The following is a 25,715-nucleotide window of genomic DNA, read 5'->3' as shown; positions in this document are numbered from 1 at the left end:
AGATACATAACCACATATATAGGGCTGTGAAGTAATTACATTTTGGATGATAGTAATTGGCCAGCCAAATGACAGCTGCCACCGTAAAACCCTTGTTAAAAAAATTAAAAAATAAAAAAAGGTACATTTTCTCCTCTCCTCCACTCTTGACTGACTGCATGTTCTGGAATTGGAATTGAATGAATAGAATAGGTGTCCCCAATGATGGCATGATGGGTGGATTCGGGGGCCATTGCGAGTTTACCCACAGGCGCAAAGCAGGAAGTAAAATACGTGCTGTGATTTGTTGACTCAACTCAACTGACATTCGAAAAAAATACATTTCATTACATGAAAACACACCAGTTAGCATCATTTGAATGAACATTCTACATTACAATGGAAATGATTGCATCACAATACCAGGCAGTCATTGCGAGTGCAGCCATGAGTTTACCAGTCCAATGACCAGGGTTAGAGGAGATTCCCTTAAAACAACGCCACTTCAATACAGCTACGACGTTTCCGTAGCAGTTTAGGGTAACTCACACAGCAGATTAGGGATGAATTAACGATGTAGGTTAGGAGAATTAGGTTAAGGCTAGGCATAATAAATACAACTAGTACTATTTTAAATGGAAACCGTGAGCAGGTTTTTGGCCAATACAGAGCATAGCACACCTTGTTTTTACATTAGCCAATAAACTCTTCAACCCAAATAACCAGCGATGCAAAACCACTTTGCTCAATATTACAAGGTGGTGATAGCCTCATAACAAACGTTATTAATATTAACGTTTAACTATTTGAATCTCTAATGAATCAGGACAGATTATAGAGTAGCCAAAGCTTTGACAAACAACCATTCGGCCAGAACACCGATTATCTAATGGCAAACTCTGTATACAGGTACCAACTGAACTACAGTAAACATGATCACAATGATTATGATTCATATATTGTCAACCAAGTTTAATCATTCAAAGTACATGGCTACTTCTGAACAGAATCTCCCCCCCCCCCCCCAATAGCAATCTCTAATCCTATAACATACAGTATACGAAACAATATCAAACATTTCTCAACTGCATGTAGTTTCTTCTGGCCTGCTGCACTATTTCTGTAGCCTGGTCCCAGATCGGTTTGTGCCGTCTTGCCAATTCCTATGGTCCTTGTCACACCAGACTGATCTGGGACCAGGCTATAAATTATACAGCAGTTAGCTGCAGTAACCAGCCTACCTCCTCCAGGTCTGTCCAGCTACAGTAACCAGCATACCTCCTCCAGGTCTGTCCAGCTACAATAACCAGCATACCTCCTCCAGGTCTGTCCAGCTACAGTAACCAGCATACCTCCTCCAGGTCTGTCCAGCTACAGTAACCAGCCTACCTTCTCCAGGTCTGTCCAGCTACAGTAACCAGCCTACCTCCTCCAGGTCTGTCCAGCTACAGTAACCAGCATACCTCCTCCAGGTCTGTCCAGCTACAGTAACCAGCATACCTCCTCCAGGTCTGACCAGCTACAGTAACCAGCATACCTCCTCCAGGTCTGTCCAGCTACAGTAACCAGCATACCTCCTCCAGGTCTGTCCAGCTACAGTAACCAGCATACCTCCTCCAGGTCTGTCCAGCTACAGTAACCAGCCTACCTCCTCCAGGTCTCCAGCTACAGGTCTCCAGGTCTCCAGCTACAGTACCTCCTCCAGGTCTGTCCAGCAGTAACCCTACCCTCCAGGTCTGTCCAGCTACAGTAACCAGCATACCTCCTCCAGGTCTGTCCAGCTACAGTAACCAGCATACCTCCTCCAGGTCTGTCCAGCTACAGTAACCAGCATACCTCCTCCAGGTCTGTCCAGCTACAGTAACCAGCATACCTCCTCCAGGTCTGTCCAGCTACAGTAACCAGCATACCTCCTCCAGGTCTGTCCAGCTACAGTAACCAGCCTACCTCCTCCAGGTCTGTCCAGCTACAGTAACCAGCATACCTCCTCCAGGTCTGTCCAGCTACAGTAACCAGCCTACCTCCTCCAGGTCTGTCCAGCTACAGTAACCAGCCTACCTCCTCCAGGTCTGTCCAGCTACAGTAACCAGCATACCTCCTCCAGGTCTGTCCAGCTACAGTAACCAGCATACCTCCTCCAGGTCTGACCAGCTACAGTAACCAGCATACCTCCTCCAGGTCTGTCCAGCTACAGTAACCAGCATACCTCCTCCAGGTCTGTCCAGCTACAGTAACCAGCCTACCTCCTCCAGGTCTGTCCAGCTACAGTAACCAGCCTACCTCCTCCAGGTCTGTCCAGCTACCAGTAACCTGCCTACCTCCTCCAGGTCTGTCCAGCTACAGTCCAGCTACCTCCTCCAGGTCTGTCCAGCCAGTAACCAGCATACCTCCTCCAGGTCTGTCCAGCTACAGTAACCAGCATACCTCCTCCAGGTCTGTCCAGCTACAGTAACCAGCATACCTCCTCCAGGTCTGTCCAGCTACAGTAACCAGCATACCTCCTCCAGGTCTGTCCAGCTACAGTAACCAGCATACCTCCTCCAGGTCTGTCCAGCTACAGTAACCAGCCTACCTCCTCCAGGTCTGTCCAGCTACAGTAACCAGCATACCTCCTCCAGGTCTGTCCAGCTACAGTAACCAGCACCTCCTCCAGGTCTGACCAGCTACAGTAACCAGCATACCTCCTCCAGGTCTGTCCAGCTACAGTAACCAGCATACCTCCTCCAGGTCTGTCCAGCTACAGTAACCAGCATACCTCCTCCAGGTCTGTCCAGCTACAGTAACCAGCCTACCTCCTCCAGGTCTGTCCAGCTACAGCCTACCTCCTCCAGGTCTGTCCAGCTACAGTAACCAGCCTACCTCCTCCAGGTCTGTCCAGCTACAGTAACCAGCATACCTCCTCCAGGTCTGTCCAGCTACAGTAACCAGCATACCTCCTCCAGGTCTGTCCAGCTACAGTAACCAGCATACCTCCTCCAGGTCTGTCCAGCTACAGTAACCAGCATACCTCCTCCAGGTCTGTCCAGCTACAGTAACCAGCATACCTCCTCCAGGTCTGTCCATCTACAGTAACCAGCCTACCTCCTCCAGGTCTGTCCAGCTACAGTAACCAGCATACCTCCTCCAGGTCTGTCCACCTCCAGCATACCTCCTCCAGGTCTGTCCAGCTACAGTAACCAGCCTACCTCCTCCAGGTCTGTCCAGCTACAGTAACCAGCCTACCTCCTCCAGGTCTGTCCAGCTACAGTACCTCCTCCAGGTCTGTCCAGCTACAGCCTACCTCCTCCAGGTCTGTCCAGCAGTAACCAGCATACCTCCTAACCAGTAACCAGCATACCTCCTCCAGGTCTGTCCAGCTACAGTAACCAGCATACCTCCTCCAGGTCTGTCCAGCTACAGTAACCAGCATACCTCCTCCAGGTCTGTCCAGCTACAGTAACCAGCATACCTCCTCCAGGTCTGTCCAGCTACAGTAACCAGCATACCTCCTCCAGGTCTGTCCAGCTACAGTAACCAGCAACCTCCTCCAGGTCTGTCCAGCTACAGTAACCAGCCTACCTCCTCCAGGTCTGTCCAGCTACAGTAACCAGCCTAGGTCTGTCCAGCCTCCTCCAGGTCTGTCTGTAACCCAGGTCTGTCCAGCTACAGTAACCAGCATACCTCCTCCAGGTCTGTCCAGCTACAGTAACCAGCATACCTCCTCCAGGTCTGACCAGCTACAGTAACCAGCATACCTCCTCCAGGTCTGTCCAGCTACAGTAACCAGCATACCTCCTCCAGGTCTGTCCAGCTACAGTAACCAGCATACCTCCTCCAGGTCTGTCCAGCTACAGTAACCAGCCTACCTCCTCCAGGTCTGTCCAGCTACAGTAACCTGCCTACCTCCTCCAGGTCTGTCCAGCTACAGTAACCAGCCTACCTCCTCCAGGTCTGTCCAGCTACAGTAACCAGCATACCTCCTCCAGGTCTGTCCAGCTACAGTAACCAGCATACCTCCTCCAGGTCTGTCCAGCTACAGTAACCAGCATACCTCCTCCAGGTCTGTCCAGCTACAGTAACCAGCATACCTCCTCCAGGTCTGTCCAGCTACAGTAACCAGCATACCTCCTCCAGGTCTGTCCAGCTACAGTAACCAGCCTACCTCCTCCAGGTCTGTCCAGCTACAGTAACCAGCATACCTCCTCCAGGTCTGTCCAGCTACAGTAACCAGCATACCTCCTCCAGGTCTGACCAGCTACAGTAACCAGCATACCTCCTCCAGGTCTGTCCAGCTACAGTAACCAGCATACCTCCTCCAGGTCTGTCCAGTCTAACCAGCATACCTCCTCCAGGTCTGTCCAGCTACAGTAACCAGCCTACCTCCTCCAGGTCTGTCCAGCTACAGTAACCTGCCTACCTCCTCCAGGTCTGTCCAGCTACAGTAACCAGCCTACCTCCTCCAGGTCTGTCCAGCTACAGTAACCAGCATACCTCCTCCAGGTCTGTCCAGCTACAGTAACCAGCATACCTCCTCCAGGTCTGTCCAGCTACAGTAACCAGCCTACCTCCTCCAGGTCTGTCCAGCTACAGTAACCAGCCTACCTCCTCCAGGTCTGTCCAGCTACAGTAACCAGCATACCTCCTCCAGGTCTGTCCATCTACAGTAACCAGTCTCCAGGTCTGTCCAGCTACAGTAACCAGCATACCTCCTCCAGGTCTGTCCAGCTACAGTAACCAGCATACCTCCTCCAGGTCTGTCCAGCTTCAGTAACCAGCCTACCTCCTCCAGGTCTGTCCAGCTACAGTAACCAGCCTACCTCCTCCAGGTCTGTCCAGCTACAGTAACCAGCATACCTCCTCCAGGTCTGTCCAGCTACAGTAACCAGCATACATACCTCCTCCAGGTCTGTCCAGCTACAGTAACCAGCATACCTCCTCCAGGTCTGTCCAGCTACAGTAACCAGCATACCTCCTCCAGGTCTGTCCAGCTACAGTAACCAGCATACCTCCTCCAGGTCTGTTGCAGAGGCCCGCTCATTAGATTGTGAAGTGATATCTCTTCTAACACTCTCCAGTCAAAACAGCCAGTCTGTTCTGTCCCCCGGTTTCCTACTGATCTCCTACTCACAACACCGCAACCCTGTCGCCTGACAATACATCGACTCAGTTGCCAGATTGCCCTGTCACTCACTCACTGTTCAGTGGCGGGTTGCCAGATTGGCAGATTTCAGCGTGTCAGTCCATGTCTATGAAAAGAGCTCATTGGTTACCGAATGCAAACAATGTTCACGCTAAAAATGGAGGGATAATCTGTTTAGCAGGGACCACACGGGTAAACCCGACCCCTCGGTGGGCGCCCACACACAGGATACCAAAGAGCTGTGATGCCATTAAATCACTTACTGGAGCCAAAAAGAGGGTGATTAGACTACAAGACCTGTGCGACTGATAGGAAGACAGAGAAACACAGCCCTCTTATCAGCCAATAGGTTAAAAGCAAGACAGTACCTTATAAAAATGGTGAAACTACAACCGACCTCCACAGAGAAAACTCATTATGTACCCTCAATAGATAGCAGCACAATTGTGATTAAGCTTGTTATTAACGTTAGACGATTCAAAATGTCTTACTCCTTTTCATTTTCAGTCTGCAGATGGCAATTTAGATCGGCAGTAAATTCATTAAATATAATGTGCGACTCAAAGTGAGGAGGTAGTACCAAGGCTTCTAATCATAAAAGAGACTTTCAACGCCTCTGTGTACCCAGATATAAACACAAAACAGCATGCCGTTTACACACACACACACACACACACACACACACACACACACACACACACACACACACACACACACACACACACACACACACACACACACACACACACACACACACACACACACACACACACACACACACACCCTCTCAAATGACTCCATGGGGCGGCAGGTAGCCTAGTGGTTAGAGGCAGGTAGCCTAGTGGTTAGAGGCAGGTAGCCTAGTGGTTAGAGACAGGTAGCCTAGTGGTTAGAGACAGGTAGCCTAGTGGTTAGAGGCAGGTAGCCTAGTGGTTAGAGGCAGGTAGCCTAGTGGTTAGAGGCAGGTAGCCTAGTGGTTAGAGGCAGGTAGCCTAGTGGTTAGAGGCAGGTAGCCTAGTGGTTAGAGCGTTGGGCCGGTAACCAAAAGGTTGCTGGATCGAATCCCTGAGCTGACAAGGTAAAAATCTGTCATTCTGCCCCTGAACAAGGCAGTTAAACCCACTGTTCCCCGGTAGGCTGTCATTGTAAATAATGATTTGCCTTCAATAAAATTTTTTTTTTTTTAAAGTGAATCATGGCCACAACGAATGGGATCATTACATCATCATACTGCAACACTGAATCTCTCTCTCGCAGCATGATGGGAACTGCACTGTACTGGCGACTAGGGTGTGATGAGCCCACAGAAAACTGGGTCATCACATAACCAGCTTTGGATTCCACTGTCCTACAGTACAGAGCCGAGAATAGGTTTGGAATATGGCCGCCGGGCCACCCAACATAGAACATTGACTTGAATGGGAATGTAGTTCTTGTAAATCAAATGTTATTGTAGTTAGCATAAACCCAATGGTAGATACAGTAGAACATGCCTTGTCAGTGTCAGTAAGTTCTGTTTTGCCTGGCTCGCAGCACTGAACCAAATTCCCTCCAAGTGGATCTGATTCCAGATCTGATTCCAGATCCGACAGCAGTGTCCGTTTTTTTGTTGTAGTTGCAAAACACACCAACTTATAATATATTTTTTAAATTCCTAAATTCCTATTATTCAAATGTATTGATCACGTACATATTTTCAGAGATGTTATTACGGGTGTAGTGAAATGCTTTTTATTTTAACGTAAATATACTGTAAACAATTGTTAGTCTAACGGGTCGTTCCACCCACGGCCACAGGAAGTAGAAGGCAGCCAGAAATGGCTGCCTTCTTGCAACCTTACCGTTACCTAGTCCAACGCAATAACGACCTGCCTCTCTCTCGTTGCACTCCACAAGGAGGCTGTCTGTTACGCGGATGCAGTAAGCCAAGGTAAGTTGCTCGCTAGCATTAAACTTATCTTATAAAAAACAATCAATCATAATCACTAGTTAACTACACATGGTTGATGATATTACTAGATATTATCTAGTGTGTCCTGCGTTGCATATAATCTGACTGAGAACACAATTATCTGACTGAGCGGTGGTAGGCAGAAGCAGGCGCGTAAACATTCATTCAAACAGCAATGTCGTGCGTTTTGCCAGCAGCTCTTCGTTGTGCGTCAAGCATTGCGCTGTTTATGACTTTAAGCCTATCAACTCCCGAGATGAGGCTCGTGTAACCGAAGTGAAATGGCTAGCTAGTTAGCGGGGTGAGAGCTAATAGCATTTCAAACATCACTCGCTCTGAGACTTGGAGTAGTTGTTCCCCTTGCTCTGCATGGTTAACGCTGCTTCGAGGTTGGCCGTTGTCGTTGTGTTCCTGGTTCGAGCCCAGGGAGGAGCGAGGAGAGGGACGGAAGCTATACTGTTACACTGGCAATACTAAAGTGCCTATAAGAACATCCAATAGTCAAAGGTATATGATATACAAATCGTATAGAGAGAAATAGTCCTATAATTCCTATAATGACTACAACCTAAAATTTCTTACCTCGGAATATTGAAGCTTTCATATGTTCTCATGTTCTGAGCAAGGAACTGCAACGTTAGCTTTCTTACATGACACATATTGCAACAGTGTATTCATAGAGCCAGCACAGTAAGGTAGCGATAACAGGGTATTCATAGAGCCAGCACAGTAAGGTAGGGTTAACAGGGTATTCATAGAGCCAGCACAGTAAGGTAGCGATAACAGGGTATTCATAGAGCCAGCACAGTAAGGTAGGGTTAACAGGGTATTCATAGAGCCAGCACAGTAAGGTAGCGATAACAGGGTATTCATAGAGCCAGCACAGTAAGGTAGCGATAACAGGGTATTCATAGAGCCAGCACAGTAAAGTAGCGATAACAGGGTATTCATAGAGCCAGCACAGTAAGGTAGCGATAACAGGGTATTCATAGAGCCAGCACAGTAAGGTAGCGATAACAGGGTATTCATAGAGCCAGCACAGTAAGGTAGCGATAACAGGGTATTCATAGAGCCAGCACAGTAAGGTAGCGATAACAGGGTATTCATAGAGCCAGCACAGTAAGGTAGGGATAACAGGTATTCATGAGTCAGGTGTACTACAGTGAATCATTTAAAAGCCGTTGCAATGTGGACTCACTTTGAGGGACGAGGAGACGTACACCATGTCCTCCAGGCTGAAGTGGCAGCAACGGTTCAGATGCTCCTGACAGAAGTCCTGCACCAGCTGTAGGTTGTACAGGCTGTCCGCCAGCGACATACACTCCTTCAGACAGATATCTGACGACGACAAAGACAAGACGGGTCTGAGAGTCAAGGGCTGCACCAATCAACTTGGAAGAGAATCAGGAAGTGGAATGTCTGTGATGACGAAGGCAGTTCATAATGCAGATGGATTTGTCCCTTCGTTGTCTGGGACTTTACCGATCAGGGATCAGGATAATGGATGTTTTGCACAAGGTACTCAAGCCGTTGTCATAGTGTAAACAGAATCTTTAAATCAATCATCACTGGTGGGGTTCAGTACAGAGCTGTGTGTGTGTCAGACTCAGTGAGGCCCCTGGAGAGGGTCATGTGTTGATCAGATCAAATTAATGTCTATTGGTCACAGTGAATCGCTGGCTTGTCAACTCTTCTCAACAATGCAGAAAAAATAATAATATCAATCAAGAATGAAATGCACACACTCTCCCCTCTAACACACACACACACACACACACACGCACGCACGCACGCACGCACGCACGCACACACACGCACACACACACTCTCCCCTCTCTAACACACACACCCCCTCCCCACGGTCTGCCGTACTGTGTAGAGGTGTACCTTCCAGTCTGACTAGCTGTGGGCAGTAGAAGTGCAGCAGAGCGGCCAGGGCGCAGCCGTCTACGGTGTCCTTCAGCAGGTTATCGACAGGGGGGATCCAGGGCCCCTGCTGGGAAACAGTCTGCTGCTCCTTCCTGGAGCGAGTCTGGAGCGCCATGGGACGATGCACACACGGAAAGACAAAGAAATACAGACAGACATGTTGGATTCACCGTATAAAATGAGTCTCTCTCAGTGCAAGTTTGACATTATTCTGAAATTGTTTAATGCAGGGAGACTTGCATTAAAAGGGAGCGAGAGAGGGAGGGAGGGAAGGGAGCGAGAGAGGGAAGGGAGCGAGAGAGGGAGGGAGGGAAGGGAGCGAGAGAGGGAAGGGAGCGAGAGAGGGAGGGAGGGAAGGGAGCGAGAGAGGGAAGGGAGCGAGAGAGGGAGGGAGGGAAGGGAGCGAGAGAGCGAGGGAGGGAAGGGAGCGAGAGAGCGAGGGAGGGAAGGGAGCGAGAGAGGAGGGAGGGAAGGGAGCGAGAGAGGGAGGGAGGGGAGGGGAGCGAGAGAGGGAGGGGAGGGAGGAGGGAGCGAGAGAGGGAGGGAGGGAAGGGAGCGAGAGGGAGGGAGGGGGAGGGAGGGGGAAGGGAGCGAGAGAGGGAGGGAGGGAGGGAAGGGAGCGAGAGAGGAGGGAGGGAAGGGAGCGAGAGAGGAGGGAGGGAAGGGAGCGAGAGAGGGAAGGAGCGAGAGAGGGAAGGGAGGGAGAGAGAGAGGGAAGGGGAGCGAGAGGGGAGGGAAGGGAGCGAGCGAGAGGGAGGGAGGGAAGGGAGCGAGAGAGGGAGGGGAGCGAGAGAGGGAGGGGGAGGGAGGGAGGGAGGGAAGCGAGAGAGGAGGGGAAGGAGCGGGAGGGAGGAAGGGCGAGAGGGAGGGGGAGGGAGGGAAGGGAGCGAGAGAGGGAGGGAGGGAAGGGAGCGAAGGGAGCGAGAGAGGGAGACTTGAAAATAAAAGAGAGCGACACACTATAGGAGCTCAGATGCAAAAATGTGTTTACCAACATTGACAGCCAAGCTGTCTTCATCAGGGTATATAATGTAGGGAGACACCATGACAATACTACATCTGACATCAAAAACAAGACATAATGTAATCATATCCGACAATATAAGAGACAAAAATCACCCTGCTTCAATCACATGTTCAGTAACCTCCTAATCTCCTAACCTAATTGAGGGAAACTTGGACGAAAACTTGAGTTAACTGCAAAAATAAAGCGTCACCAATAACTGCAATTACATGTTGACGTTCGTGTGTGGAATGATGACATTTACCATGGAGATAGTGGTGAGAGACAGTCCCTATGGAAACGGACAGATGGGGGGGGGGGGGGGCAGTGCTGGTCAGCTGACTTACAGGTACCAGTTTCATGTACCAATTTTATTTGGAGACTTCAGGAGCCGAGAGAGAGAGAGACATAAGATAAAAGAGACACAGATAAGAGATAAAGAGAGAGAAAGAGACATACGAGATAGACATATGAGAGAGAGAGACCAAGAGAGAGAAAGAGAGAGAGACAAGATAAAAGAGACACAGATAAGAGATAAGAGAGAGAGAAAGAGACATACGAGATAGACAGATGAGATAGAGAGAGCTAGAGGGAGAGAAAGAGAGAGAGAGTGAAAGAGAGAGCGAAAGAGAGAGAGCTAGAGGGAGAGAGAGAGAGAGAGATAAAGAGAGAGAGCTAGAGGGAGAGAGAGATAGAGAGAAAGAGAGAAAGAGAGAGAGAAACAGATGAGAGAGAGAAACAGATGAGAGACACAGAGAAAGAAACAGATAGACAAGAAGAGAGGTATAGTCCAGTCAGCATTAGACTTTGGGTCTGTTTTGCTGCCGAAGATGTCAAACAGAGGATCCTCTCATGTCAAAACAGACATCTTTCCTTGAGGCGGCTAACTAGAGGATTTGAAGTCTAAATTATGACTGTTCTCCCAGTTGAAGAAACCATGTTAGTAGAAGTGTTGTCATAAGGTGAATGCACCAATTTGTAAGTCGCTCTGGATAAGAGCGTCTGCTAAATGACTTAAATGTAATGTCAAATGTAGAAGTGGATTTGGTTCCTGTATTACTGTGGACATCGCTTAGTGCCTTTTAGTGGGATGGTCACTTTTATCAAATCAAATCGTATTGGTCACATACACATCGTTAACAGATTACTGTGGACATCGCTTAGTGCCTTTAGTGGGATGGTCACTTTTATCAAATCAAATCGTATTGGTCACATACACATCGTTAACAGATTACTGTGGACATCGCTTAGTGCCTTTAGTGGGATGGTCACTTTTATCAAATCAAATCGTATTGGTCACATACACATGGTTAGCAGATGTTATTGAGAGTGTAGCGAAATGCTTTATGCTCCTAGATCCGACAATGCATTTCTATAGCGAAATGCTTTATGCTCCTAGATCCGACAATGCATTTCTATCCGACAATGCATTTCTATAGCGAAATGCTTTATGCTCCTAGATCCGACAATGCATTTCTATAGTGAAATGCTTTATGCTCCTAGATCCGACAATGCATTTCTATAGTGAAATACTTTATGCTCCTAGATCCGACAATGCATTTCTATAGGGAAATGCTTTATGCTCCTAGATCCGACAATGCATTTCTATAGTGAAATGCTTTATGCTCCTAGATCCGACAATGCATTTCTATAGTGAAATGCTTTATGCTCCTAGATCCGACAATGCATTTCTATAGTGAAATGCTTTATGCTCCTAGATCCGACAATGCATTTCTATAGTGAAATGCTTTATGCTCCTAGATCCGACAATGCATTTCTATAGGGAAATGCTTTATGCTCCTAGATCCGACAATGCATTTCTATAGGGAAATGCTTTATGCTCCTAGATCCGACAATGCATTTCTATAGTGAAATGCTTTATGCTCCTAGATCCGACAATGCATTTCTATAGTGAAATGCTTTATGCTCCTAGATCCGACAATGCATTTCTATAGTGAAATGCTTTATGCTCCTAGATCCGACAATGCATTTCTATAGTGAAATGCTTTATGCTCCTAGATCCGACAATGCATTTCTATAGTGAAATGGCGCCGGAGATGAAGGCGGCTTTTTTGGTTTTTGTTTCTTTCTTTCCGCTGTTTGTAACTTTTTAATTCATTAATTAATTAATTAATATATTTTGTACATAATGTTGTCGCTACCATCTCTTATGACCAAAAATAACTTCTGGACATCAGAACTGCGATTACTCACCACGGACTGGCAGAATCCTTTTTTTCCTTTAACAAGTCTGACAAGCCCGGCCTGAATGGTATACTGCTTTCTCAGGAACAGGCCCAGATTCCCATCATTTATGTGAAGAGGAGGCGGAGATAAAGGGGCCGGAGGGGCGGGCTGCCTTCTGAGAATTCGTAGGCCATCGAATAAACCCCCACTCCCTTCCATTCTGCTAGCAAACGTGCAATCTTTGAACAATAAAATAGGTGACATACGCAGAAGATTAAACTACCAACGGGACATTCAAAACTGTAATATCTCATGCTTCACGGAGTCGTGGCTGAACGACAACATTATCAACATACTGGCTGGTTACATATGGCTATATGGCTATCAACATATGGCTGGTTATACACTGTATCGGCTAGATAGAACAGCGGTGTCTGGTAAGACGATGCATTTTGGTAAATAACAGCAGCTAATATCTATGGAAGTTTCAAGGTTTTGCTCACCCGAGGTAGAGTATCTCATGATAAGCTGTAGTCCACAATATCTACCCAAGAGAGTTTATCTGTATTTTTTGTAGATGTCTACATTCCACCACAGCATTGAATAACATTTTTATTTTTTTTATTTAACTAGGAAAGTCCGTTAAGATCAAATTCTTATTTACAATGACAGCCTACTGGGGAACAGTGGGTTAACTGCCTTGTTCAGGGGCAGAACAACAGATTTTTACCTTGTCAGCTCGGGGATTCGATCTAGCAAAATTTCTGTTACTGGCCCAACACTACAACCACCACAACCACCTGCTGCCCCGACGAATGTGCTGTCTTCCGCCATAAGCAAACAAGAATACGCTCACCAAGAGGCGGTGCTCCTAGTAGCCGGGAACTTTTGAATGCAGGGAAACTTAAATCCGTTTTACCAAATTTCTATCAGCATGTTAAATGTGCAACCAGAATGGAAAAAACCCCAACTCTAGACCACCTTTACACCACACGCAGAAATGTGTTGATAGCTCTTCCTCGCCCTCCATTTGGCAAATCTGACAATAATTCTATCCCCGTGATTCCTGCTGACAAGCAGGAAGTACCAGTGACTTGGTCTATAAGTGGTCAGAGGAAGCAGATGCTAAGCTACAGGACAGTTTGACAGCACAGACTGGAATATGTTCCGGGATTCCTCCGATGGCATTGAGGAGTACACCACATCAGTCACTGGCTTCATCAATGACGTCGTCCCCACAGTGACATATATACTGAGGGACTTGTTCAGCTCCATCCATGGTGGTCTTGAAAAGCCTCCCTAAACCATGTTACTGATCCAATACTAATTAGAAGTGATGGTTTGATGCTTTCAAACTAATTACATTTTCTGCTTTCAATTATGGTTGGCATGTCCCAGCAATGTCCGAGAAGGTTACAGGGCAGGGCTATGGAAGTCTATAGGGGAGGGCTATGGAAGGCTATAGGGGAGGGCTATGGAAGGCTATAGGGGAGGGCTATGGAAGGCTATAGGGGAGGGCTATAGGGGAGGGCTATGGAAGGCTATAGGGCAGGGCTATGGAAGTCTATAGGGCAGGGCTATAGGGGAGGGCTATAGGGCAGTTCTATGGAAGTCTATAGGGCAGGGCTATGGAAGTCTATAGGGCAGGGCTATGGAAGTCTATAGGGCAGGGCTATGGAAGGCTAGAGGGCAGGGCTATGGAAGGCTACAGGGCAGGGCTATGGAAGGCTACAGGGCAGGGCTAGGGAAGTCTACAGGGCAGGGCTATGGAAGGCTACAGGGCAGGGCTATGGAAGGCTACAGGGCAGGGCTATGGAAGGCTACAGGGCAGGGCTATGGAAGTATATAGGGCAGGGCTATAGGGGAGGGCTACAGGAGAGGGCTATGGAAGTCTATAGGGCAGGGCTATGGAAGGCTACAGGGCAGGGCTATGGAAGTCTATAGGGCAGGGCTATAGGGGAGGGCTACAGGGGAGGGCTATGGAAGTCTATAGGGCAGGGCTATAGGGGAGGGCTACAGGGGAGGGCTATGGAAGTCTATAGGGCAGGGCTATAGGGCAGGGCTATGGAAGGCTACAGGGCAGGGCTATGGAAGTCTATAGGGCAGGGCTATAGGGGAGGGCTATGGAAGTCTATAGGGCAGGGCTATAGGGCAAGGCTACAGGGCAGGGCTACAGGGGAGGGCTACAGGGGAGGGCTACAGGGGAGGGCTACAGGGGAGGGCTACAGGGCAGGGCTACAGGGCAGGGCTATAGGGCAGGGCTATAGGGCAGGGCTATAGGGGAGGGCTACAGGGGAGGGCTACAGGGCAGGGCTATGGAAGTCTATATGGCAGGGCTACAGGGGAGGGCTACAGGGGAGGGCTACAGGGGAGGGCTATGGAAGTCTATAGGGCAGGGCTACAGGGCAGGGCTACAGGGCAGGGGCAGGGCAGGGCTACAGGGCAGGGCTATGGAAGTCTATAGGGCAGGGCTACAGGGGAGGGCTACAGGGGAGGGCTACAGGGGAGGGGGGAGGGCTATGGAAGTCTATAGGGCAGGGCTACAGGGCATGGCTATAGGGGAGGGCTATGGAAGTCTATAGGGCAGTGCTATAGGGGAGGGCTATAGGGGAGGGCTACAGGGCAGGGCTACAGGGCAGGGAGGGGAGGGCTACAGGGGAGGGCTATGGAAGTCTATAGGGCAGGGCTATAGGGGAGGGCTACAGGGGAGGGCAACAGGGGAGGGGAGGACTACGGAAGTCTATAGGGCAGGGCTATAGGGGAGGGCTACAGGGCAGGGCTATAGGGGAGGGCTATAGGGGAGGGCTACAGGGCAGGGCTATAGGGAGGGCTACAGGGCAGCGCTACAGGGCAGGGCTATAGGGGAGGGCTACAGGGGAGGGCTACAGGGGAGGGCTACAGGGGAGGGCTACAGGGGAGGGCTACAGGGGAGGGCTACAGGGGAGGGCTACAGGGCAGGGCTACAGGGCAGGGCTACAGGGCAGGGCTACAGGGTAGGGCTATAGGGGAGGGCTACAGGGCAGGGCTACAGGGGAGGGCTACAGGGGAGGGCTACAGGGCAGGGCTACAGGGCAGGGCTACAGGGGAGGGCTACAGGGCAGCGCTACAGGGCAGGGCTACAGGGCAGCGCTACAGGGGAGGGCTATAGGGGAGGGCTATAGGGGAGGGCTAAATTGGGGATATCACACAGCAAAGACAGAGCTAGCCAAGACTACCACTAAAACCTCTTTAAAGAGCCCTTAGGCTTGGTCCTAATCCCAACCGTCCACCACATCAATCAACTTCCTGTCCTGTTCTCGCTCTCTGACAAGTCACTTCCTCTTCTAAAAGACATGTTCAATTTATCCTGCACAGATGTGCAACTTAAAAGGATTACTGATGTGTTTTACACTGCACTGCCATTGCCTTCGCATTGACAGTGTCTGTTTGGTTTCCCAGCATACTGTGCTGCAGCTTAAAATAAAACCTGGGTCACCCTAGTCAGCTTTTCTTTGTCCCGATGACTGCAGCACATCTGTCCTGGCAGGGTACACGGACCTGAACCAAACCGGCAACTCAAAGAGCGGGACAGATTTTAGGAGCGACTGGAGCTATTATCTAGGTCACAGCGCCCGGGGGGAGCGAGAGAGGGAGGGAGGGAGGGAGGGAGGGAGGGAGGGAGGGAGGAGGGAAGAGAGAGAGAGTGCAAGAGAGCGAGAGAGAGAGGGAGGGAAGGGAGCAAGAGAGGGAGGGGAGGGAAGGGAGCAAGAGAGGGAGGGAGGGAAGGGAGCGAGGGGGGAAGGGGAGCGAGCGAGAGAAGGGAGCGAGAGAGGGAGGTGAGGGAGCGAAGGGAGCGAGAGAGGGAAGGGAGCGAGAGAGGGAGGGGGAGCGAGAGAGGGAGGGAGGAAGGGGAGGGAGCGAGGGAGGGAAGGGAGGGAGGGAAGGAGGAGCGAGGAGGGAGGGAGGGAGGGAAGGGAGCGAGAGAGGGAGGAGGGAGGGGAGAGGGGAGGGGGAGCGAGGGAGGAGGGAGGGAGAGGAGGGAAGGGAGCGAGAGAAGGAAGGAGAGAGGGAGGGAGGGAAGGGAGCGGGAGGGAGGGAGAAGGGAGGAGGGAGGGGGAAGGGAGCGAGAGAGGGAGGGAGGGAGGGAGCGAGAGAGGGAGGGAGGGAAGGAGCGAGAGGGAGGGAGGGAGAGGAGAGAGAGGGAGGGAAGGCGAGAGAGGGAGGGAGGGAAGGGAGCGAGAGGGAGGGAGGGAGGAGGGAAGGGAAGCGAGAGAGGGAGGGAGGGAAGGGAGCGAGAGAGGGAGGGAGGGAAGGGAGCGAGAGAGGGAGGGAGGGAAGGGGAGCGAGGAGGGGAGGGAGGGAGGGAAGGGAGCGAGGGAGAGGGAGAGGAGGGAAGGGAGAAGAGAAGGGAGGAGGGAAGGGAGCGAGAGAGGGAGGAGGGAGGGAGGGCGAGAGAGGGAGGGAGGGAAGGGAGCGAGAGAGGGGAGGGAGGGAAGGGAGCGAGAGGGAGGGAGGGAGGGAAGGGAGCGAGAGGGGAGGGAGGGAAGGGAGCGAGAGGGAGGGAGGGAGGGAGGGAAGGGAGCGAGAGAGGGAGGGAGGGAAGGGAGCGAGAGAGGGAGGGAGGGAAGGGAGCGAGAGAGGGAGGGGAGGGAAGGGAGCGAGAGAGGGAGGGAGGGAGGGAAGGGAGCGAGAGAGGGAGGGAGGGAAGGGAGCGAGAGAGGGAGGGAGGGAAGGGAGGGAGGGAGGGAGGGAGCGAGAGGGAGGGAGGGAGGGAGGGGAGCGAGAGAGGGAGGGAGGGAGGAAGGGAGCGAGAGAGGGAGGGAGGGAGGGAGGAGGGAGGGAGGAGAGAGGGAGGGAGGGAGGGGAGCGAGAGAGGGAGGGAGGGAGGGGAGCGAGAGAGGGAGGGAGGGAGGGAGCGAGAGGGAGGGAGGGAGGGAGGGAGGGGAGGGAGGGAGGGAGGGAGGGGAGCGAGAGGGAGGGAGGGAGGGGAGGAGGAGAGGGGAGAGGGAGGGAGGGGAGCGAGAGAGGGAGGGAGGGAGGGGAGCGAGGAGGAGGGGAGCGAGAGAGGGAGGGAGGGAGCGAGAGAGAGGAGGGAAGGGAGCGAGAGGGAGGGAAGGAGGGAGGAGGAAGGGAGCGAGAGGAGGGGAGGGAAGGGGGAGGAGAGAGGGAGGGAAGGGAGCGAGAGAGGAGGGAAGGGAGCGAGAGAGGGAGGGAAGGGGCGAGAGAGGGAGGGAAGGGAGGAGAGGGAGGGAGAGAGAGAGGGAGGGAAGGGAGCGAGAGAGGGAGGGAAGGGAGCGAGAGAGGGAGGGAAGGGAGAGAGAGAGGGAGGGAAGGGAGCGAGAGAGGGAAGGGAAGGGAGAGAGAGAGGGAAGGGAAGGGAGAGAGAGAGGGAAGGGAGAGAGTGTGTGCGTTCCATGTTGATGGGGGTGGGGTTAATAACCCTTACTTAATCTGTGTGTCATCTAGGCTAACACACACACACACACATAATGTGCCAGTAACATTGTTACAGGAACAGAGTGCTTTCAACAACAAGCACATCGGTCTGGTGAACATTGTACTATATTGGGAAGTGGCAGTGGCAGGAGTCTAGCAGTGGCTGGAGTCTAGCAGTGGCTGGAGCCTAGCAGTGGCAGGAGCCTAGCAGTGGCAGGAGCCTAGCAGTGGCAGGAGCCTAGCAGTGGCAGGAGCCTAGCAGTGGCAGGAGCCTAGCAGTGGCAGGAGCCTAGCAGTGGCTGGAGCCTAGCAGTGGCTGGAGCCTAGCAGTGGCTGGAGCCTAGCAGTGGCTGGAGCCTAGCAGTGGCTGGAGCCTAGCAGTGGCTGGAGTCTAGCAGTGGCTGGAGTCTAGCAGTGGCTGGAGTCTGCAGTGGCTGGAGTCTAGCAGTGGCTGGAGTCTAGCAGTGGCTGGAGTCTAGCAGTGGCTGGAGTCTAGCAGTGGCAGGAGCCTAGCAGTGGCAGGAGTCTAGCAGTGGCTGGAGTCTAGCAGTGGCAGGAGCCTAGCAGTGGCAGGAGCCTAGCAGTGGCAGGAGCCAAGCAGTGGCAGGAGCCAAGCAGTGGCTGGAGCCAAGCAGTTTTTATTTATTTCACCTTTATTTAACCAGGTAGGCTAGTTGAGAACAAGTTCTCATTTACAACTGCGACCTGGCCAAGATAAAGCAAAGCAGTGCGACACAAACAACAACACAGAGTTACACATGGAATAAACAAGTGTACCATCAATAACACAATGGAAAAAAGAAAGTCTATATACAGTGTGTGCAAATGGCATGAGGTGGTAAGGCAATAAATAGGCCATAGTAGCAAAGTAATTACAATTTAGCAAATGAACATGGGATGTGCAGATGATGATGTGCAAGTAGAAATATTGGTGTGCAAAATAGCCAATGGGGCCAATGGGTATCCAGCCCAGGGACAGCTCTGTTCTGGGGCCAATGGGTGTTCAGCCCAGGGACAGTTCTGTTCTGGGGCCAATGGGTGTTCAGCCCAAGGACAGCTCTGTTCTGGGGGGTCAATGGGTGTCCAGCTCTGGGACAGTTCAGTTCAGGCATGCGAGTGAGCAGGAGACTGCCTCTGTACACTGACAGCTCACATCAACATCAAACAGCCGCTATCTTCGTCTCTAGACAGGGTGTAGTGGGGAACACACACACACTCACACACACACACACACACACACACACACACACACACACACACACACACACACACACACACACACACACACACACACACACACACACACACACACAGCCAGCCAGCCAGCCACTTCATGCCAGGTCTCTGCAGGCACATTCTGGTGGGACATCAGTGACATTTCCTCCAGAGAACTATATCACACAGCCAGCCACACAGCCAGTCACACAGCCAGCCAGCCAGCCACACAGCCAGCCAGCCAGCCAGCCAGGCAGCCAGCCAGCCACAGACATTTCCTCCAGTGAACTATATCACACAGCCAGCCAGCCACACAGCCAGGCAGCCAGTCAAGCCAGCCACACAGCCAGCCAGCCAGGCAGCCAGCCAGACATTTCCTCCAGAGAACTATATCACACAGCCAGCCAGCCAGCCACACCGCCAGCCAGCCAGGCAGCCAGCCAGCCAGCCAGCCAGCCAGGCAGCCAGCCAGCCACAGACATTTCCTCCAGTGAACTATATCACACAGCCAGCCAGCCAGGCAGCCAGCCAGCCAGCCACAGACATTTCCTCCAGTGAACTATATCACACAGCCAGTCACACAGCCAGCCAGCCAGCCAGGCACACAGCCAGCCAGCCAGCCAGCCAGCCAGCCAGCCAGCCAGCCAGCCAGCCAGCCATTTCCTCCAGTGAACTATATCACACAGCCAGTCACACAGCCAGCCAGCCAGCCAGCCAGCCAGCCAGCCAGACATTTCCTCCAGTGAACTATATCACACAGCCAGTCACACAGCCAGCCAGCCAGCCAGCCAGCCAGCCAGCCAGCCAGCCAGCCAGGCAGCCAGCCAGCCAGCCACAGACATTTCCTCCAGTGAACTATATCACACAGCCAGCCAGCCAGCCAGCCAGCCAGCCAGCCAGCCAGCCAGCCAGCCACACAGCCAGCCAGCCAGCCAGCCACACAGCCAGCCACACAGCCAGCCACACAGCCAGCCAGCCAGGCAGCCAGCCAGCCAGCCACAGACATTTCCTCCAGTGAACTATATCACACAGCCAGCCAGCCAGCCAGGCAGCCAGCCAGGCAGCCAGCCAGCCAGCCACACAGCCAGCCAGCCAGCCAGCCAGGCAGCCATTTCCTCCAGTGAACTATATCACAGCCAGCCAGCCAGCCAGCCAGCCACACAGCCAGCCAGCCAGGCAGCCAGCCAGCCACACAGCCAGCCAGCCAGCCAGCCAGCCAGGCAGCCAGCCAGCCAGCCAGCCAGTCAGCCAGCCAGCCAGCCAGCCAGCCAGGCAGCCAGCCAGCCAGGCAAGCCAGCCACAGACATTTCCTCCAGTGAACTATATCACACAGCCAGCCAGCCAGGCAGCCAGCCAGGCAGCCAGCCAGCCACACAGCCAGCCAGCCAGGCAGCCAGCCACAGACATTTCCTCCAGTGAACTATATCACACAGCCAATCAGCCAGGCAGCCAGCCAGTCAGTCAGCCAGCCACAGACATTTCCTCCAGAGAACTATATCACACAGCCAGCCAGCCAGCCAGCCAGCCAGCCCACAGCCAGCCAGCCACACAGCCAGCCAGCCACAGACATTTCCTCCAGAGAACTATATCACACAGCCAGCCAGCCAGCCAGCCAGCCAGCCAGCCAGCCAGCCAGCCAGCCAGCCAGCCAGCCAGCCAGCCAGCCAGCCACACAGCCAGCCAGCCAGCCAGCCAGCCACAGACATTTCCTCCAGAGAACTAGATCACAGCCAGCCAGCCAGCCAGCCAGCCAGCCAGCCAGCCAGCCACAGACATTTCCTCCGAGAACTCTATCCAAGAGTTTTCTCAAGACTCCTTTAGAGATGTAATGACTCTCTCTCCATAGAACATGTTCCCTAAAGGGGTTGTGACGCAGAGGAGGGAACAGTCTGGCAGACCCAGCCACTGGCAGACCCAGCCACTGGCAGACCCTGCCATGACAGGGGTTACGACCAGGACAGGCTGATAAAAAAAATTCTAGATGGGCACGCAGAGAAGAGAGGAGAAACGTTGGATGGGATGGGGGGGGCGAGGAGAGGAAGGGGAGTGAAAACAAAGAGGGAAATCAGTTGAGGAAACAAGGGAAAGAAGGGAAGGAGATGAGGGGAGAGGAGGGAAAGAAGATGACATCATCTCTCTCTCTCTCTCACTTGCCAGTTGTGCAGTGTCAGAGGCCATGTTACCATGTCAACCCTGCTGCTCAGCCAACCATAAAACTGAACCAGCCTGCCTGATGACATGATGGCTCTCAGCCAAAGAGCATGATTCAGCTGGCACAACAACCTGTCGTAGGGCATCAGAGAAGCCTCACGTAGCATGTTTTATGAAACACGCTAGCTAGACACAACAACTCCTAGATAGGTAGTCTGCTTTCTTGTTTGACCTGTGTGTGTGTGTCCGCCAGACTAAATGACTGGTCTTGTAAGTATCATTGAAAGGACTTGACGTAACATTTTTCACTGTGTGGGTTGTGAAGAAAGTACAGGAGAGAAAGTAGCCTGGTCCCAGATCAGTTTGTGCCAATGGGGCGTGACAATAAACAGAGGAGTTGGCAGGACACCACAAACAGATCTGGGACCAGGCTGAGTAAGGGCATTGCATAGACATATCATGCTGTTCCTGTTGACAATGAGCTTGCCTGGTGCTGCTATAACATCAAATATTAATATTGAGGCTTAAATATGGAATGATATTAGTGACAGCAGAGATTGAATTCAAATATAATAATGTTCCATTTGTATTCAAAAATTGAATTCCAATTCAAACTGTTTTGAATCTGTATTGCAAAAAAACAAAACAAATCTATGATTAAATGCATACATTGAATTTGCATATCTAACTGTTAGACCAGGTCATTGAAATGTATAATATGCTCCTAAAACCAGAATAAAAAGGATGGAGTGGAGTGGGTAGGAAAGAAGAAGAAGAGGAGGAGACACTCACCCCTGGCCTGCCAACAAGCTCAGCTCTCTTCCTTTCTCTCCTCCGCTCCTGACCAATGATATCCTTCAAATACTCATTTACCTGATTCAAAGAGGGAGAGAGTGAATTATCTTGTTAATTGCATGTTATCTTGTTAATTGCATGTTAATTGCATTGCTTGTTAATTGCACTTCCATGACCTTTGACTGTAGAGAATCTTGTTTTACCACAATACATTGCCAACTGAAATATGTTTCTCTTAGTTCTGCTAATATGGTATTTAACCGTTATTATTTTCTTACTGTCATGTAAGAATGTCACAACTATGATATAAGAAAGGTTTACAAAAGTCCCTTCAAAAGCTTTACAAACCTTCCAGCAATTTGACTTGTCTAGTTAAATAAAGGTGAAATCAAATAAAATGAATAAAAATATCCCTGTAGTTGAAAGATACATTATTGGAGTTCAAAGGTTATCAATGTCTGCAGTGTGCACATGCTTTCCCCGAAAGATTTCATGACCACACCAGTTATTGTGTGTGTGTGTGTGTTGTGTCATGTGTCTATATGATTATCCAAAATTAAATCTAGAATCGGCTTCCTATTTCGCAACAAAGCATCCTTCACTCATGCTGCCAAACAGACCCTCGTAAAACTGACCATCCTACTGATCCTCGACTTCATTTACAAAATAGCCTCCAATACTCTACTCAGCAAATTGGATGCAGTCTATCACAGTGCCAAATGTTTTGTCACCAAAGCACCAAATACTACCCACCACTGTGTCCTCTATGCTCTCGTTGGCTGGCGTTTGCATCATATTCATCGCCAAACCCGCTGGCTCCAGGTCATCTATAAGTCTCTGCTAGGAAAAGCTCCACCTTATCTCAGCTCACTGGTCACCATAGCAGCACCCACCCGTATCACACGCTCCAGCAGGTATATTTCACTGGTCACCCCAAAGCCAATTCCTCCTTTGGCCGCCTTTCCTTACAGTTCTCTGCTGCCAATGACTGGAATGAATTGCAAAAATCACTGAAGCTGGAAACTCATATCTCCCTCACTAACTTCAAGCACCAGCTGTCAGAGCAGCTCACAGATCACTGCACCTGTACATAGCCCATCTGTAAATAGCCCATCCAACTACCTCATCCCCATACTGTTATTTATTTATTTTACTCCTTTGCACCCCAGTATCTCTACTTGCACATTCATCTTCTGCACATCTATCACTCCAGTGTTTATTGCAAAATTGTAATTATTTCACCAGTATGGCCTATTTATTGCCTTACCTCCCTTATCTTACCTCATTTGCACACACTTTATATATACTTTTTCTACTATATGTTTGGTTATTCCATGTGTAACTCGGTGGTGTTGTTTGTGTCACACTGCTTTGCTTTATCTTGGCCAGGTCACAGTTGTAAATGAGAACTTTGTTCTCAACTGGCCTACCTGGTTAAATAAATGTTATATATATATATATATACATACATACATACACATATATATATATTTATTACACACACCTGGTTAAATAAAGGTAAAATAAAAATAAATGAAAAATGTCTGTGTACAGGTGTGGAGTGGTGTGTGTGTAAATAGGTAAGATAGTATCGAAGACTGTGTGTTTTAGTGTTTGGGTCTCCAGCAGGCCAGAGCTGGACGCCACCCAGTGTTCCCAGCAGAGGAACGTAAGGCCCAGTACAGAGGAATGTAAGGCCCAGTACAGTCCAGTACAGAGGAATGTAAGGCCCAGTACAGAGGAATGTAAGGCCCAGTACAGAGGAATGTAAGGCCCAGTACAGAGGAATGTAAGGCCCAGGACAGAGGAATGTAAGGCCCAGTACAGAGGAATGTAAGGCCCAGTACAGAGGAATGTAAGGCCCAGTACAGAGGAATGTAAGGTCCAGTACAGAGGAATGTAAGGTCCAGTACAGAGGAATGTAAGGCCCAGTACAGAGGAATGTAAGGCCCAGTACAGAGGAATGTAAGGCCCAGGACAGAGGAATGTAAGGCCCAGTACAGAGGAATGTAAGGCCCAGGACAGAGGAATGTAAGGCCCAGGACAGAGGAATGTAAGGCCCAGTACAGAGGAATGTAAGGCCCAGTACAGAGGAATGTAAGGCCCAGTACAGAGGAATGTAAGGCCCAGTACAGAGGAATGTAAGGCCCAGTACAGAGGAATGTAAGGTCCAGGACAGAGGAATGTAAGGCCCAGTACAGAGGAATGTAAGGCCCAGTACAGTCCAGTAGAGGAATGTAAGGCCCAGTACAGTCCAGTAGAGGAATGTAAGGCCCAGTACAGTCCAGTACAGAGGAATGTAAGGCCCAGTACAGTCCAGTACAGAGGAATGTAAGGCCCAGTACAGAGGAAGGTAAGGCCCAGTATAGTCCAGTACAGAAGAATGTAAGGCCCAGTATAGTCCAGTACAGAGGAATGTAAGGCCCAGTATAGTCCAGTACAGAGGAATGTAAGGCCCAGTACAGAGGAAGGTAAGGTCCAGTACAGAGGAATGTAAGGCCCAGTACAGAGGAATGTAAGGCCCAGTACAGTCCAGTACCATCGATCACCACATTCATTTGGAGAGATTGGAAACCCAAATTGGTCTACACGGAAAAGTTCTGGCCTGGTTTAGATCTCATCTGTCAGAAAGATATCAGTTTGTCTCTGGAGGGTTTGTCCTCTGACAAATCAACTGTACATTTCGGTGTTCCTCAAGGCTCCCTTTTAGGACCACTTTTGTTTTCACTATACATTTTAGCTCTTGCTGATGTCATTCGGAAAAATAATGTTAACTTTCACTGCTATGCAGATGATACATAGCTGTATATTTCGATGAAACATGGTGAAGCCCCCAAATTGCCCTCCCTAGAAGCTTATGTTTCAGACATAAGGAAGTGGATGGCGGCAAACGTTATACTTTTAAACTCGGAACAAAAGAGACATGCTAATTCTAGGTCCCAAGAAACAAAGGGATCTTCTGTTGAATTTGACAATTAATCTTGATGGATGTACAGTCTATATATAAAATAAAACTGAAGGACCTCGGCGTAACTCTGGACCCTGATCTCTCTTTTGACGAACATATCAAGACTGTTTCATGGACAACTTTTTTCCATCTACGTAACATTGCAAAAAAAAAATCTGAAACTTTCTGTCCAAACAATGATGCAGAAAAATGTATTCATGCTTTTGTCACTTCTAGGTTAGACTACTGCAATGCTCTACTTTCCGGCTACCTGGACAAAGCACTAAATAACATCAGTTAGTGCTAAATACGGCTGCTAGAATCCTGAATGAACCAAAAAAATTTGGTCAGCCCTCACTCGCACTAAGGCAGCATCTGACTCACACTAAGGCAGCATCTCACTCACACTAAGGCAGCATCTCACTCACACTAAGGCAGCATCTCACTCACACTAAGGAAGCATCTCACTCACACTAAGGCAGCATCTCACTCACACTAAGGCAGCATCTCCCTGTCCCCTATATAGAGCACTATATTTGACCAGGGCCCTGTGGGACGCACCCTAACACTCCCCCTCCACTGTCACAGAGACAAGCCCAGGGCAAGACCGCCCCCACACAGAACAACATGCACAGTCGGTCCCAAATCACCCCCTAGTCTTTTCCCTTGGCCCCAACCCTTTGATTCATTTCATTTATTCATACAGGGCGTGGGGGGGGGATATATTTAAAATGCCAAGTGTAAATTGTTAAACAATACATTGGAATTTAAAAAAAGTTGAGCCCTTCTCAGTAGACATTGCACAGATTTTGGCTTGTCCTGCAGAGGGGGAAAGAGTGTGGCTTGTCCTGCAGAGAGGAAAAGAGTGTGGCTTGTCCTGCAGAGAGGAAAAGAGTGTGGCTTGTCCTGCAGAGAGGAAAAGAGTGTGGCTTGTCCTGCAGAGAGGAAAAGAGTGTGGCTTGTCCTGCAGAGAGGAAAGGAGTGTGGCTTGTCCTGCAGAGAGGAAAAGAGTGTGGCTTGTCCT

At 50.5% G+C, this 25,715-nt stretch overlaps 1 protein-coding gene across 2 annotated transcripts in view; it reads right to left on the bottom strand.

Moving 5' to 3' along the window:
• LOC123996693 (calmodulin-regulated spectrin-associated protein 2-like) overlaps positions 1-25,715 on the bottom strand; it is a 99,040-nt gene that overhangs the window by 27,257 nt on the left and 46,068 nt on the right. For both annotated transcript variants that reach the window (XM_046300298.1, XM_046300307.1), the window contains exons 4-6: positions 21,742-21,822; positions 8,937-9,081; positions 8,248-8,387 (exon numbers count right to left, since the gene is read on the bottom strand). In XM_046300298.1, coding sequence (XP_046156254.1) covers positions 8,248-8,387; positions 8,937-9,081; positions 21,742-21,822 — 366 coding nt within the window. The remainder of the gene's footprint in view (positions 1-8,247; positions 8,388-8,936; positions 9,082-21,741; positions 21,823-25,715) is intronic.

Source organism: Oncorhynchus gorbuscha, linkage group LG02, assembly GCF_021184085.1.
Source record: "Oncorhynchus gorbuscha isolate QuinsamMale2020 ecotype Even-year linkage group LG02, OgorEven_v1.0, whole genome shotgun sequence".
Lineage (NCBI taxonomy): Eukaryota > Metazoa > Chordata > Actinopteri > Salmoniformes > Salmonidae > Oncorhynchus > Oncorhynchus gorbuscha.
This window is presented reverse-complemented; position numbering and strand designations above follow the sequence as displayed.